The 16411-nt window shown below is 51.7% G+C and overlaps 1 protein-coding gene across 1 annotated transcript; it reads right to left on the bottom strand.

The window, feature by feature from the left end:
* Positions 1-5049: 5049 nt before the first annotated feature.
* Positions 5050-16321, bottom strand: AQP8 (aquaporin 8). The gene is made up of 6 exons (XM_044981227.1): positions 15825-16321; positions 15219-15477; positions 9476-9602; positions 8338-8552; positions 6935-7069; positions 5050-5861 (listed from the first exon to the last, which is right to left on the bottom strand). The coding sequence occupies exons 2-6, from the start codon at positions 15467-15469 to the stop codon at positions 5819-5821; spliced, it is 771 nt and encodes a 256-aa protein (XP_044837162.1). The 5' UTR covers positions 15470-15477; positions 15825-16321; the 3' UTR covers positions 5050-5818.
* Between the last annotated feature and the right edge of the window lie 90 nt (positions 16322-16411).

Raw genomic sequence — 16411 nt, 5'->3', positions numbered from 1 at the left:
ATGCAGCTCATGCCTCCGTCCACGCCCAGTGCCGCTGTAAGTGCATGGGAGAAAGAGATTTATGTATTTTAGGTCTTTAAAGCACATTAAGTGTTTGGAAGTTAATTGATATTTAATTAGCATGACTTAAGCACTCTAATAAATCTGGAAAAATCAACATGCTCTTAGAAATGTGCTATTAAAAGTCAGCCCGACACATTCAAAATCGATGTTCGGCAGCGAAACACGTCAATAGCACAACAGGAAAGTTGCGAGGTAAGAGCAGAGTTTTGTGTGGGAACCTCCATGTTCTGCCTTCTTTGCTCGGGCTTTATGGATGCAGCAGCTTCCTGAGTGCTCCACGCAGCTCCCCGCCCCTGGCCATTTTGCCTCCCCTTGCTCTGTCTATGGGCAGGCAGCAGCTCTCTACTTGTATCGTGCCTGTAGCAGTGAAAATGGTGCCCCAGAAACAGAACAGGGGCCCTGGCTGGTTGGGGCTAACTCCAGCTGCAGCAGGGGTTTGCCTTCAGGGGAGGAAGCTGCCTGTGGGAGATGGCGACTCCTGTGGGCAGGGGTGCAGTGGGTAGGAGGAGGCACTCAGGCAAAGGAAAGGCCTGTGTGTTTGTCAGACCCTCTGGGGACAGCAGGGGTAGGAGCACAGCAGAGTCTGAACAGCAGCGGTTCAGAATTCAGGAACTGGACTTAGCTTCTGAACATCTGTGTAGCTGCTTCTCTAAAAACGGCTCCTGGAGGTGCCTGAGGGCTGGGCTTCCTTTTCAAAAGGGGAATGCGAGCACTGCCCAGCTTGTTCCCTGCCAGCCTTCCATTGGCCAGTGCAACAGCTATAACGATGGAGGCCCCAATCCTGCACAGATTTGCACCCGTGCTTAGCTTCCCGCACAGCGTGCAAGCCCATGAATTCAAAGGAACCGCTGCAAGGCTTTGCAGGGTCAGAGCATGAAACGCTGACTTCATGCCGAACTTCAGCCCAAGTTTCACTGTCCATCTAATGCTCTAGGGTTTCTGGTTCCTTCTTCCTGAGCCCAGCGAGGGGCTCTCAAAGGGAGGAAGCCAATGCTTTGCTCTGCTCTTTGGTTTGGTATTTTTAAGTGTTGCTATGGCAACTGTCCTAGACATATCTTAGTGCCATTTGTGTTTATTTGAGAGAGTTTTTTCATTTTCCCTCCCAAAGGAGTAGTTGTCATTGCTCCTGACTCAGCTGCTAAGGGAAAAGCTGCAGTTTGGAATCTCGCCCACTGGCTAGGTAGGATTTCTTCACTTATAACAGCATTTTCTACTGGCTTTTGCCTGCCTGAGCGCTGCCCGGATCCCACTGGGAAGCGCCGCAGCATGGCCTAGAATGCAGCCTGCAGCCGCCTTTCCTCGGGGCTGCAGCGTGAGGAAGATGCAGGTGTTCACAGCTGGTGAACTCGAACAAGAAGCCATTTCAGCTCCTCTCTCAAAGGCCAGAGAAATGTCGCACCTCATCCTCGTTCCCTTCAGTGACTGTGACTGAGATTTTCATTTCAGGACGTAGACACACTGGATTTCAGAGGGTTTCCATGAGTCAGTGAGAAACATTGGTACATCGTGACTATATTCCGCACCTTTCAACTTCTGCAACTAATGAGGCAACAGTCCCCCTACAAGCAGCCTCCTTCACTACTAGATGCAGCCCCATAGCATGGTCTATACCATGCATGGAATGAGAGGGGGCCCTATGGAAAAAAATAGCATGTGCTCGTGTGATTGGAGACGGTTTTACAATGCATAGGCACAAGGGGGCTGAATGAAGGTGCCTGGGCAACCTTAAAGTGTGGCATTTCCTCACTTTTCAGGGCTTGTCTTTGCAAGCTTAATAATGGCCCTTTAACAGCGACTCCTGTGCATGTAAGTGCCAATTAAAAAAACAAACTTGAAAAAAGCAGAAATTCCATCATAGGAACACCCACCGGGGTCATCAGCAGGGCTGGAACCCTTAGATCCACCATGCAGACCTCTGCCACTTGAGCTAACAGACGGACTGACAGCGGTAGCAGGTTGCCATGCTATCTGTGGACCAGCCACTGGGGGGGATCTCTCTCTCTCTCTCTCTCTCTCTCTCTCTCTCTCTCTCTCTCTCTCTCTCTCTCTCTCTCTCACACACACACACACACACACACACACACACACACACACACTCTCTCTCTCTCTCTCTCTCTCTCTGTGCTGACAGCAGAATAATGTCGAGACTCAGGAAGTTTGGGTTCCATTCCAGGTTCTGGAAGGAAGTGTGTCCTACTGGTCACATCATGCTTCCACTCCTGTTCCCTCCAAACCTGACCCCTCCCCTTAAGCCTGTCCCTCTCCTTGTCCTGTCTCTCCCCACCACACCTTGCCCAGTCCTCTCACTGAGCCAGCCCAGTCCCCATCCCCCCACCCCCTGCTAGGCTCCTCACTCCTCTAAAGCACAGGAGCGCTAGAACTGCTCAGTTAAATGGTTAAAAGTATTGAACATTGAAAAAACAACATATTTTCCCCTCACCTCATTCTCAGAAACAGCTGGACCATTTTTGCTCAAACTTTCCAAAGTTCTGAAGCCTGAGGCAGGCGCCCAGAACGGGAAATTTCAGACCAAATTGTTAAAGTCTGGCAAAATTATAAGCAACTGAAAACAGGGTCTTGTAATGGGAAGTGTCAAGCAGCTTTAAGCATAGGTGACACTATCAGCTCTGCCTACAATTATTTGTAATCACACAGGGCATTTCTATAGCCCGGAAGGTTTTCTTATCTAATCAAGCCCCACAACACCCCATGAAGTAGGGCGGCATGTGGAGAGAGGTGACGTGACTTCCTGAGTACACAAAATGAGTCAGTGGCAGAGCTGTTTGAGGACACAGCTACTAAATACCTAGCTAAGTTAGAACGCGGTGTTCCCGGCTCTGCAGGCGACACTCTCTTGCCTCCTGTGGAAAGGCCCCATTTAATGCACTAGGACCGGTTCTGATTTCAGTCTCTGTGAATTGTGCAAACTCAGCTCACAGTGCCCCTGGGCGCCAACGTTCAGGCTTTCGGGCACCAAAGCGCCCTTTCCCCGGTCGCTCTGCAGTCTGTGAGCTTCATACCACGTCCCCTTCACCGTTTCCTCTTCCCTGGCTTTGTGTAGTGCTGAGAGGCCTCTGGAGAAGAAGACTAGTGACCTGCTACCCAGCTACTGTAAACAGTTATGTATATTTACAGTGACAGCCACCATAATGGTCTATAAACCAAAGCCAGCTAAGGGACGTGTGTGCACAGACATAGTCTAATCCAATATCATTTTTTTGCTTGAGCATCCTCTGCTGGCCAGTTGCTGCACTAGCAGTGGTGCTAGTGCCAGGAGCGAGCTGCGGAGCATTTCCTTCGGCTTGCTACAGGGTCTGCAGCTGTCATGGGGCACAGGGGAGAGTTCTGTCTTTGGAAGGACAGATCAGGTCAGAGCTGGCTTCAGGCACAGGATGCTGCGGCGGAGCAGACTGGGACAGCAATGTCCCTTAAAAGGAAATATCCATTCTGGGGAAAGGGCAACGGGCTTTAGCGCCGCTGAGGTTTGTGGAGGGCAAGGGAGGAGGAGAGGATGGTCCTGGGGAGGCCAAAAAAAAAAAAAAAGAGAGAGTCAGAAACAGGAGACAAAGTGGAAAGCAGGGTGGGGCGCAGGGGGCAGGCTCCCAGCGGGGATGGGCACATGCAGAGGGCAGGCTGCCAGCGGGGATGGGCGCAAGGGGCAGGCTGCCAGCGGGGCGGGCACATGCAGAGGGCAGGCTCCCAGCGGGGACGGGCACATGCAGAGGGCAGGCTCCCAGCAGGGATGGGCGCAAGGGGCAGGCTCCCAGCGGGGATGGGCGCAAGGGGAAGGCTCCCAGCGGGGCGGGCACATGCAGAGGGCAGGCTCCCAGCGGGGATGGGCGCAAGGGGCAGGCTCCCAGCAGGGCAGGCACATGCAGAGGGCAGGCTCCCAGCGGGGATGGGCGCAAGGGGCAGGCTCCCAGCGGGGCAGGCACATGCAGAGGGCAGGCTCCCAGCGGGGATGGGCACATGCAGAGGGCAGGCTCCCAGCGGGGATGGGCACATGCAGAGGGCAGGCTCCCAGCAGGGATGGGCGCAAGGGGCAGGCTCCCAGCGGGGCGGGCACATGCAGAGGGCAGGCTCCCAGCGGGGGAGCGAGCAAGGGGCAGGCTCCCAGCGGGGATGGGCGCAAGGGGAAGGCTCCCAGCGGGGCGGGCACATGCAGAGGGCAGGCTCCCAGCGGGGATGGGCGCAAGGGGCAGGCTCCCAGCGGGGATGGGGCAAGGGGCAGGCTCCCAGCGGGGATGGGCACAAGGGGCAGGCTCCCAGCGGGGATGGGCACAAGGGGTAGGCTCTCAGCGGGGCGGGCACATGCAGAGGGCAGGCTCCCAGCAGGGATGGGCACATGCAGAGGGCAGGCTCCCAGCGGGGATGGGCGCAAGGGGCAGGCTCCCAGCGGGGCGGGCACATGCAGAGGGCGGGCTCCCAGCGGGGCAGGCACATGCAGAGGGCAGGCTCCCAGCAGGGATGGGCGCAAGGGGCAGGCTCCCAGCGGGGCGGGCACATGCAGAGGGCAGGCTCCCAGCGGGGATGGGCGCAAGGGGCAGGCTCCCAGCGGGGCAGGCACATGCAGAGGGCAGGCTCCCAGCGGGGCGGGCACATGCAGAGGGCAGGCTCCCAGCGGGGATGGGCGCAAGGGGCAGGCTCCCAGCGGGGCGGGCACATGCAGAGGGCAGGCTCCCAGCGGGGATGGGCGCAAGGGGCAGGCTCCCAGCGGGGCAGGCACATGCAGAGGGCAGGCTCCCAGCGGGGTGGGCACATGCAGAGGGCAGGCTCCCAGCGGGGCGGGCACATGCAGAGGGCGGGCTCCCAGCGGGGCAGTGACCTTGCTCAGCCACCCGGTGCTGGGAAGCGCCTTGCCATGTTTCTGTGAATTTACATTCTGGTCAACTGTTTGGAGGTTGTTTCCATTTTGTTTTGGTTTTTTAAGAATTCAGAAATCAATTAGTGTCGGCGCAGTGACTTATGACGCACATTCCACAGGCATTTCTGTTCAACTCGGCTTTTATTCACCTTATTAGGATTAGAGCAGGCTCCTCACTACAGCGTCTGGCAACCAGCGGAGATGTCAGCCAGCCCTGGGGAGCTGGAGAGCCAGCACAGGGGATGGGGCCGTGGGACACAGTGATAAAGTGCTTTCTCCAGAAGCCCCACGTGTGCTGCGCCGGGAACGCAGTAGGGCCAGGGGAACACAGGGATGGGCGCTCCCATCTCCAGAACAGAACAGTAAAGGAGGCAAATTTCCCCAGCGACTGGAGCAGCAAGCGCATTGGCATCATCGAGGTGCTGCAGCCGCACCCCGTCATGCCAGCGGGAGCGCTGGGCAAACCAGGCCAGCCCTGCTTCATCACTGCCCAGCAGACCCTCCTGCCCATTTTAGCTTATCTCCATCCCCAGGACAACTGCTCTGGCTCCTGGCTGCCATTTGTGCAGTAGCAAGAGGGCACTGCCCCAGCCCCGAGAGGAAAGGCCAGCGCTCCTAGCGCTCCTACCCAGCCAGCCAGGCCTTTGCTTTAATCTCAACACAATCGGTTTTTTTGGTTTGGATTTGTTTGGTTTTTTACAGAATCTGTAGCTTCAGGTGGGCTCATCCTGCCAACAGCTGCTCTCTGGGGAAACAGACTGGAAAGCTGGGATCAGACAATGAGAACGGAGGCACTGGTGTGAGGTGAAGCAGAGTTTCTCCCGAGGGCCAAGTAGAGCCAATTTCCTATCCAAAAGTGATTGTGTCCCGCAGGCAGGCCCAATCCAGGGCTCACTTCAGGAGCAGGCGGATTTTCCTGTCGCCAATCAGGAGCCTTCAGGAGCAAAACAAAGAGAGATGAGCATGGGCAGCATATGTACCATCCCCACCCCAGGAGTGCAGGGCTGTGTACAGGCAAAGAAAACACAACCTCCCTGTCCCACTCCAGGTCGGACCCTGCCCCGCGGGAGGGAAAGAGAGAAATGGGTGGGAGGTTGGTGAGGGAAGAGTGATGGCTCCAGAAAGAGCAGGATAACATGCTGTGTTCAGGGATGATTTATACCTCTACAATGTTTCTTCCTTCACAGGGACTCTGGGAACATGCAGAGGATTCTAGACGTCCCCCGGTTTCCAGCTGGGCATGCCCATGAAATAGGTACGGGACTGCCCTCATTCAGAGAGAGAGGGGAAAACTCCAGAGCAAGGGGCTGGAAGAGCCGCAGCGCCTCCGCAGCTGGCTAGGATCTGGCTGAAGCTTTTATTGCTGATTCTTTTTGATCAGGGAACTTTGTTCCTGTGCCTCTGGCCTTCTGATTCATGGGAGCAGATTCCCTCCAGCCAACTTTGCATCACCCAGGGGAGGGATTTCCGCCAATCAAGGCCCAGAAAAACACTTTCACCGATGACTCTAGAATCCTTATTTCTAGTGCGGCATCAGAAGATGAGTGGGGAGGGTGGCAGGAGCTCACACTGCGTGTGCTACAGAACTCACCTCCGAGGGGCAGGATGTTGGGAGACAGGGAATTGGGAAGGGCCTCTGGATCCACTACCATGTGGATTTGCCAGTCATTCCCCCATAGCTGGGGGCTGGGGATGCAACCAACTGGCCAGGGTAGCCTGAGGAGCAGTTCCGATCACACCACAGCCAATGACTGAAGATTGCTCCTGCTCACCGGCTCCTGCTCCGACTCCCAGGGTGACCCTCTGTGCTAAAACCTCCCATCTGGGCCTGAGAGGAGGGACTGGACTCGCCACTTAGTGACTATCCACGTCCAGACGGGGAAACAGACACAAGCAGTACATGGCAATGTGGAGATTAGACCCAGGACCTCTGCATGGCAAGGTACACGCAGCTTTCCCTCTCCTTGCACATTTCACCTCCGCTACAGACAGTGTCCCCTCACCTACCTTATCAATGCACCAACTAGCAGGCTGGCTACCATGGGCCCTACCCAGTAAACCCAGTGATAGTCCCAGTAGTTTGCTACAAGCGCTGGTCCAAAAGCTCTGGCAGGGTTCATGCAAGCCCCAGATATAGCGCCTCTGAAAGGGAAAACAAATGAACAGTCACACAATTCATCCTGCTGAATATACAATGTTCTGCCACGGAACTCCAAGGACAAATTGTTTTCAGAAAGTAACAATCTCTGTAATAATGCCCCACTGATGGCTGACTAGAGTAATCAGAACTACTATACAAAATACAATGACCATTGTAAAACTCATCTGAATAACACCGACAGACCTAGGAACATACCGGTATGGACTCCAGCAGTAGCTGTTAGCTAGGGAGCACCTATAGTTGTAAAAAGCTTAATGTCATGGAAATGAAAGTGTCCGTTTTAAATTTAAATGTTGGGTTTGTTAGCAGCTTGGGTTTTACGCTCTTTACTGTGTGTCGGTCACAATGTGCTGCGGAAGGGGCACTGATACATATCTTCCAGCAACGGATAAACATTTGCACCTGACGTCTGTGCTTCAAATCCCACTAGAGGGGGCTCTCCCTTAAATAACCTATTAGCATTCATAATTGCAGGCTCTTGTTATCTGATTCCCGGCACACAAGAAGGTAAACAGCCTGCTTGCTTGAAAAATTGGTGCATGCTGAGGCCAAGCTGGACAGTTTCTCCTAACAACAGCCAGAACATACAATAAAAAATACTCAAAATGAACTGGCTTCTCTGTCCTTAGGGCTTTCTATTACAAGCAATGCTCGGGGGGACTTTCTTCTTTATCCGCCCACAACAGCTCATTGAAAAACTTGATCTGGCTTCAAGCATCCAGCATGCTAGATGCCTGCAGACTGGCCTTTTCTGACGCCATCATCGGGCTCTGTCCATGTGCGGCCAATATTCCTCCCAACATGAATTACAAGCTGGTGAAAACAGCCAGCGTGACTCCCAGACATGAAGGCCAGAAGGGACCACTATGATCATCTCCTCCTGGCTAACACAGGCCAGAGAACCTCACCAGGAGAGCGTCAGTTACTTCAGAAACTGAATATCCATGAAACCTATTCAGCATGTGTGCAACCAGGCAAGCTTCCACCCCACTGTGCTTCCCAGTGTGCCCCCGCCCTGCACCTACTCCCCTGTAACAGGGAAGTTTCCACCACGGCCCATTCACTCCTTGGACTCTCTACTGAGAAGACTCTAATCACTGTTTATTGTCTGCCACAGAAACTAAATCCAGACCCACCAACTCATCTCCCCAGGGCTGCTGGGCAGCCATTAGACAGGAACGTCTGGCAGCTCTCATTCCTCCAGAGGTACAAGGCTACACAGAACACAGAAAAGGCTGTGCCGGCTCACCCAGCTAGGATGTCAGCGGTGACAGTGAAGCCAATGCAGAAAGGTGCCAAAGGGCTGCTGGTTTTTTCATTGATGGCTCCCATGCAGACGGCTAAGACCAGGAACATGGTCATAACAATCTCACCCACAAGGGCAGAGGGGATCTGTCCGTCATCTGTGATGCTAGTGAAAGCCGCTCCAGTGGCGTTTATGTATCTGTCATTTGCTGTCATAACCTACAAGAGAGAGCCCTGGAATTGGTACAGTTTCAATCTCCACACCGTAGCTAGTTGTTCCCAGTCAGGACAGTGTAGGTGGATATAACATCAGGGCAGAGAGCAGCTAATCTGATCACTTTCTTTCTGAAAGTCAACCTAAGTCTCTAGCGAATGTAAACTCATTAGCAAAGGCTTTTAGCCTGTAGATAATTACAAGTGGATTAGCCACCAGCTACCCTAGCAAAGCTGTAAAGAAATTAACCTCCGGTATCTGCTTAATGGTTTGCAACGTAGATGCTATTTATATATCAAGTATTTTGGAGGATGAGAGGGGCAACATGAAATGGGAAAGACCATGGTAAATAGTGGGGGAAGTGCAGATGGCTGTAGCCGATGGGAGGAATATTTTATTATATACAGAAGAATGCATAACTATAATCCTGCGGCACTTCCTGAGCAACTGCCACTGAACGTTAGTTAATGAAGATTCCCAGCACCCTGTATAACAGGTATGTCCATATTAAAGACAGGCAAACTGAAGCACCGAGCGCTGGGGCAGTGACTTGCCCAGGAGCAGTGGCTCCCAGTCCTGAGCTCCAAGCACTACATGAACTCCATACCCACAACGGAGGTGCTGCGCATCACCATTTGTGTTCACATTCCAAGCACAATGTTACTTCTGTAAATTAAACTAGGATCGGATGCTATAATCTCCCCAGCCTTTTCCGTCAGCTCACACAGCTGCTGGGTGCTGGCTTCCAGCATATGCCCAACGGTGCATGACAAACTATTCTCTGACACAGCGCAAACCACGTAACGTGCCTTTGAGGGGCCCGTACCCACTGCTGAGTTTCACATGTCTGCATGGAGGGGAGCCCAAGACCCCAGGAAATTAACCCTTTAATCTTCTTAGCAAGGAAGAGTCACCCTGATTTCCATACCTTTGCCAGGCCAGCTCCGATCAGCCCCCCACACAGCTGGGAGAGCCAGTAAGGGATAAGCAGCATGATGTTCAGCCCACCAATCAGCCATGCAGCCAAGGAGACAGCTGGGTTAAAATGGCCACCGCTGGAATCAACAGGAGAGAGATGTTAAGTGGCTCCGCTGTGGGACCCTCTACCCCGAGTTCCCCTAAGGAGAAGAATCTGAGCCCAGCTGGAAATGACCCTTTTAAGCTGGATTCAGACTCAGTTAAACCTTATGCTCTTTCAAACTGACCCGTTACCTAGGCAGCTGCACACCGGTAAGAGGCCTGGGCAGTGATTCACAATCCTGCTCTGCCTCTGTTGGATTCTGCCCTGCCCTGCTCATTCTGGACAGATGATTAAGGGGTAGAAGTCGGGGAAAGCTTCTGAGGCTGGGACAGGGAACCAGAGTCTGACTGCACCCAGGGGGGAGGGATAGCTCAGGGGTTTGAGCATTGGCCTGCTAAACCCAGGGTTGTGAGTTCAGTCCTTGAGGGGGCCATTTAGGGATCTGGGGCAAAAATCTGTCTGGGGATTGGTCCTGTTTTGAGCAGGGGGTTGGACAAGATACCTCCTGAGGTCCCTTCTAAGCCTGATATTCTATGATTACAGGAGCTTAAAGATGGGGGCTACTTACACCAGAACAGGGCACAGGGACTGTTAACTTGTAGGGGCAGGAACCAGGAAAGGGAAATGCTCAGAAAGAGTTCCCAGCCTTGCACCTGCAGGCCTCTCTGAGCAGCTGATGGTGCTATCACCTCCCAGGGGAGCGACCACAGCAACATGCAGCCCCTGGTTTCCTTTAGGGAGGAACCAGGGCGTGGAACAAGCATTGCTTTCGCCTGCTGTTTCCCTCAAGGTTCCTCTTTGGTGCTGACAGTTTACAAGTGCCATTGGCTAAGACGCCTCGTTCCGGCCTGGCTGCCCAAAGCTGTTGCATGCAATGTGAGAGCAGAACTTGGCCTGCAGGTTTTCTTTCCCTTTCCCCATATTCACTGTTCTGACCCAGGAGGGATTTGTTCACTGACAAGCTGTGCTGTGTGACTGACCCTGCTTGGGCCATCAGCAGGGCCTGGCCATGGAACTTCCTGCATCAAAAGCACAAGCCTCCACTACTTGAGCTAAAGCCGATGGCTGGTAGCAGTAGCAGACTCAGTAATCTCTCCTGTGGACCAGCCTCTTGAGGGGGACAAAGATCCACTCTCTCCTTGCGTGGGTTACATCGAGATAACCCCAATCCCTCGCGACGTCCTTGTGGAGCCCAGGCCAAATGCACTGCTGGCGTAACGAAGCTATGCCTGCTCAGGCTAGCCGTGAGCCTGGCCGCCAGCATGCCAGGACCCTGCTGGAGGGCAACGGGAGTTTAGAGATGCCCAACACACACAGGCAGCTGGGAGAGCTGGGACCAAAAGCAGCTTTCTTCTGCCTGGCTGGGGTATTGGACGTCAAGTCGCAAAGAAAACGCAAAGCCCCAAACAGGATGAATGAAAACAGCAAAAAGCCCTGGAGCAGAAATGGCTGTTAACTGTCATTATTGCTGGGCTTTTCCTGATACTTCCCACAGTGTGCCAGGCACTTTCCCGACATGTGAGTATATTTGTGTCTCCGCAGATGTAAAGATGCACAGACGGTCCCTGATTACCCTGCAGCCGTGCTGATCTAGTTACTCACAGGCATTGCTGCAAGGGAAGGGGTTAAATGAGGAGAGGGTAGGGATGTTCTTCCTTTGATTCCCAGAGAAATCAGAGCTGGGAAAGACTCTTTGGGTCTCCTTGTCCCTCTCCCCAGCTCATGCAGGAGTGTGGCCTACACATGGTTCCCTCCGTCAGGAGAACGCCCTGCCTGCTAGCCTCTTTCCTCCGGCAGCAGCTCCACCAGGGGATGACAAGGGCTCACGAGGCTTCATACATCAGCTAGTGCTGATACGAATGGTCCTCGTTTTCGCTCCCCGAATCCTTTGCCTCTTCTCTGGAACAATTTCTCTCTTGTGAAAAGCAGGAAGAGAGCAAAGGCTGTTCAGCACTGGCCAGTCAGGGCGGTGGGGCACAGTGCAACACTCCATCCTGTCACACGTAGGCGAAGTCTGAATGATATTCAAGGCCGGAGCCCAGAATCCCAGAGCTCTATGGTCCTGATCCTGCAAGGGGATGTGTGTGACCAGAGCCCTGCGCTCAAGGCATTGCATGCCCCCAATCCTGTAATGAGGCTAACGGGTTCACATGCCTGGATCCCACATGCAGGATGGGGGCCTCTTGTCTTGTGACAGGGCCTAAATCACTGGTCTCTAGAAGTACCAGTGAGAGGCAAATGCAAATATTTTTTAATGAAAACAGATTACTGGGGGAACGCTCATTAATGAACTAGCTTCATAACCAAACCCTGATAATAAATTGCCCTCAAAGCTAATGAGTCAGAGGGTTTAGGAACTGTGATTATTTCTGATTATTCGGCTTTAATTAAAGAGGTAATGGAGTTGCTAGGATTTAATTGACCGAACCAGCAGAGAATTAATTAAGTTTTCAGGTAAATTCCAAGGCTTTATACTGCAGCAATGGACCAATTCCAGCTGTAATCTTGGTGTGGGACTGAAAATGTAAATCAGGAGTAGGCAACCTATGGCACGGGTGCCGAAGGCGGCACGTGAGCTGATTTTCGTGGCACTCACACTGCCTGGGTCCTGGTCACCGGTCCGGGGGGCTCTGCAGTTTAATTTAATTTTAAATGAAGCTTATTAAACATTTTTAAAACCTTATTTACTTTACATACAACAATAGTTTAGTTATACATTATAGACTTATAGACAGAGACCTTCTAAAAACGTGAAAATGTATGACCGGCATGTGAAACCTTAAATTAGGGTGAATAACTGAAGACTCGGCACAGCACTGCTGAAAGGCTTCCGACCCCCGATGTAAATGATAGGGCCAAATCCCGGCCCTAATACCAACAACAGTACTAGCTCTTCTCTAACGCTTCACATCAGTAGAGCTCAAAGCACTTTACAAAAGAGGTCAGGATCATTATCCCTATTCTACAGATGGGGAAACTGAGGCACAGAGGGGGGCAAGTGACTTACCCAAGGTCTCCCAGCAGGCCAGTGGCAGAGGTGGGAATAGAACCCAGAGGCCCTGAGGCCCTGTCCAGTGTTCTGTCCACTAGGCGAGTTGCAGGATCTATATTTGCAGTATACGGCCCTGACTCAGGGAAACCCTTAAACACGAAGTACGTGGTGAAGTCCCATCAACTTTACTGGGATTTAAGCATGTACATAAAGTTATGCACAAATGTAAGAGCTCCCAGACTCAGGGTCTCTCATTATAACTGTGTATCTGTAGGGTATAAATGCCCAGGAAGGCGAGGAGTTGGTTTAAGGTGGTCACAGGGGCACAGTTAAGAGTAGTGGATGAAATTCAGCAGTGCCTAAGAGTGGGAAGGGGGGCAGACCTATGGCTAAACAGCACAGCAGGGGAAATGCTGGAGGGAACAACCTTGCCCTGGCTGAGGAGGATGGATGGGGTGACTGAACAGAGCTTTCCCGTCTCTACTTTCACTGGTCCAGTCGGTGACTTAAACCCTGTCTTTGCGAGAGGTAATAGATGCTTTCAGGAAATGGAGACCAGCCTAGTCCAACAATTTAGCATTTCAGTCAGGCCTGTGGATACTCAGGGACCCACCTAGTGTGTCTGTTCGTGGGTAAAAGGATCGTTTATTTAGCCACCCGAGTACAGAGCATCCAATCTATCGCTAGTCATGAAACCTGAGCATCATTTATGGTTTTTTCTTCTAACACTAGGCACGTTGTCAGCAAAGGCTAATGGGGTCCTTGGGTTTCACTGCTAGCCTACGTATACTCTGTGTATACATTAACCAATCCACAGATAACAACGAACAACAGGCAGTTAATAAAGAGTCATAAAATGTGGATTCCAGCCTATTTTTTATGGAGCATTGATCAAAACAAACTTGTTTTTGCAGCCTTTTTGTTCTGTCTTGGAAACAAACTTCTAACCCCAAGGTAGTCGGTTCAGAATGATGCTTTTGCAGAAAAACTTTAATTGAACAACCCACTCCTTGTTCCAGAGCGGGAAGACTGCAAACACCCTCTGCTTCGTACAGAAACTACCTGCTTTATCGACCATTAAAAAGCTGCTGAGGCCTATGGAAAAGTTGGCAGAGCATCCTTTTTAGAGATAGTGGAGATTTCGTGTCTCTCTCTTCCACGGTTTGTGATTCCTGGAGAATAGTGACCCGAGAGCAGCTCAGAGCTCCGTCACCTTCAGCTGCTTATTCCTCACCTGAACTGAACTCATCATTCATATCTGTGACATCACAATCATCTCCAGCTAACTGAGAAATCCCATGGGATCAATGGGCTTTGTTCTATTAAAATCAGTGGTGTGACCCTCCTGTGCACCAGCTGAGGATCTGGCCCGATGTCTTTAACTGAGGAATAAGTAGGGAGAGCAGATGAAATTGTAAGCAATAAAAAGTCATGGTTTGATGCTAATGAGGCAGCGTACCTAGAGGTTAGAGCAAAGAAGCAGGTGTCAGAAGACTGGGATTCTTTATTCCTTCCCACAACAAGATAGTGGCTCACTCTGATGGTAAAAAACCGTACCTCCTTGCTCAACAGATCTGCTCCCTGAGGGCCCTCAGAGCCACAGCTGCTGGCTTTACTAACAAACCCATCCTTCCCTCTTAGCCTTGCTGAGCCAAAGCAGCTGTGGGAGAGGGAGCTGGATTCTGTTCTGGCTCACGCATCATCAGCAGAATTGCTAAGTCCCAGTGGCAAAATCTTTACCTTGAGGTGTAGACTTTAATTCCACCCTCACACGACAAAGACATAATATCCCTCCATTGGTCCAGGACTCCTGCTGATCACACGTGAGCCACACAGGATGTGCCTTGATCATCAGAACACAGGCTGTTTGCAGGACTGGCAATTAATGTGGGGGGAAACTTTTTCACTTGTATGCTGGGCAATTTGATCTGGAGTGGCTGAGAGAGAACAGGGCTGGAACTCCCCAGTGCCTGATTTAGTCACCGTTCAGAGGAGATTTGTATCTTTCTCTCTCTGGGGCTTTGATCCCAATTTTAATAATGCAATTACAATAATATAATTATTACAGTAATAACTACCTTTGCAAAACTCGGAGAGAAGCACTGGACTGGGAATCATGAGACCTGGCTCTGCCACTGAGCTCAGGCAATTTGGTCCTCATTCTGTGCCTCAGTTTCCCTTCCCACTCTTTATCCCTCTAGGGCCAGATTTTTAAAGATATTGTGAGTTAAGCGCCTAAATATCTTTAAAAATCTGTCCCATTGTCTATTTGGATTGTAAGGTCTTCAGAGCAAGAGCTCTCTCTCACTATGTGTACATATAGCCCCTCTGCTCTGATCTCTGCTGGGAACTGTAGACACTACCGTAATACAAACAATAATAAACCTTAACTGCAAGGCACTGTGCAAGGCAGAGTGTGACTATTAATTATCACTATTACAATTATATCTACTGATCCAAAACACAAACGAGGCAGGAGAAACACAGAGAATAGGCTCACTCTAGCTAGCTATCAGTCAGTAGAGCCACATTTGCATGCTTTCCCGGGAGGTGTCAGGAAGCCTTTATGTTTTGGACGCCTGCCCCCTGCTCTGTGACTGTCTGAGCCCCTCGCTGCACAGTCAGTGCCAAGTAGCCAAGTCCCCAAAATTCTCTCACCTGATGTTTCCCAAAATGGCGATGATGAGCCCAAGAGCCAACCCATGTGCCAGGGCGGGCTGCAGCCTCCCCGTGCCGTCCACGTTCTCAATCACTGACGCGCAGCCGATGAAGATGAACAATGCCGACCCCAGGAGCTCGGCCACGCAGGGCTGGGCATACAGCTCGTACCAGTGAGGCTGCGGCGGTTTGTACTTGCCGTCCATTTCCACCTCCTTTATGGACATGCCACCAAACTCCAGGTCAGACATCGGGGGAGCTGAAATGAAGCGGGCAGAGGTTTGATGGCGCTGCCAGACAGCCGAGTAGGCTCACCACGGAATTGACACCTCACATTAGTACATGCAATTCAGAACAATCCAGATACAAACACGAGATTGCTTAACTCCTTCGGGGACAGCTTGCTTTGAAAGCAGGGAGCACTTTTCCAATTACCTATTAAGTGCCTCAAGTGGGCTAGGCACTTCACACAGCATATAAGAGATACGGGCTCTTATGATCAGGTGCCCACAGGGGACCTTCTGGTGCCAAGCCACTGAAAAGGGTTTGGAAGGCAGAAATTCTGCGTGGATTTTTTAAATGCCTTTGTTACACTGAGGTACTTACTTTCTGAGTGCTCTGTTCTTCTGGGAGCTGCAGAGACCTCTTGACGCCAGCAGGACCTCAGCGAGCAATGATCACCCTGCACCTAGAGGAATGGCTTATCTGTCTCATGGAAATATTAGAATGCTCCCTACTTGACCTGCACAGAGACACAGCGTATGGGAGGCTTTAAAAGAATATTGGAATGGATTTACATTGTTAAAAAAATGCAATAAAATCCGAGAGGCGGGTACTCCAGCCCACAGGAGTATGAAAGCTATTTATCTCAACGGTTCTATGGTTCAAGGATTTGTTAAGGATTTCTGCCAAGTCGGGGACTATGGTTCTTTCCCCCTTGTGAAGGGCAGAGTACAATCCGCGTCAGTGCCAGCTGGAGGGACAATGGGCCTGACGCTCTGAGTGCCTTTTGCTGAGTTTTGTTCTCAGAGCGTAACGTGCCATTTGCACACCTGGTCTTGCTCCCTTTCCAAGAACAAGTGCGTGTGCGCGTGTGGGGCGCTTATTTGTCTGTAAAGGAGCAAGCAAGCAGAATAGTTATGACAGCAGCAGGCTCTGGGGAGAAGGAAAATAGCCTCCTCGTCCACAAACAG

The sequence above is a fragment of the Mauremys mutica genome, chromosome 11 (genome assembly GCF_020497125.1).
Source record: "Mauremys mutica isolate MM-2020 ecotype Southern chromosome 11, ASM2049712v1, whole genome shotgun sequence".
Lineage (NCBI taxonomy): Eukaryota > Metazoa > Chordata > Testudines > Geoemydidae > Mauremys > Mauremys mutica.
The sequence above is the reverse complement of the archived record's forward strand: the minus strand, read 5'-3'. Positions and strand labels throughout refer to the sequence as shown.

Coding starts and splice junctions, on each gene's coding strand:
- AQP8 (XM_044981227.1), bottom strand. CDS start 15,469: ATGTCTGACCTGGAGTTTGGTGGCATGTCCATAAAGGAGGTGGAAATG. Junction 9,603..15,218: donor GCCATTTTGGGAAACATCAG/GTGAGAGAATTT, acceptor TGTTGATTCCAG/CGGTGGCCATTTTAACCCAG. Junction 8,553..9,475: donor TCGGAGCTGGCCTGGCAAAG/GTATGGAAATCA, acceptor TCTCTCTTGTAG/GTTATGACAGCAAATGACAG.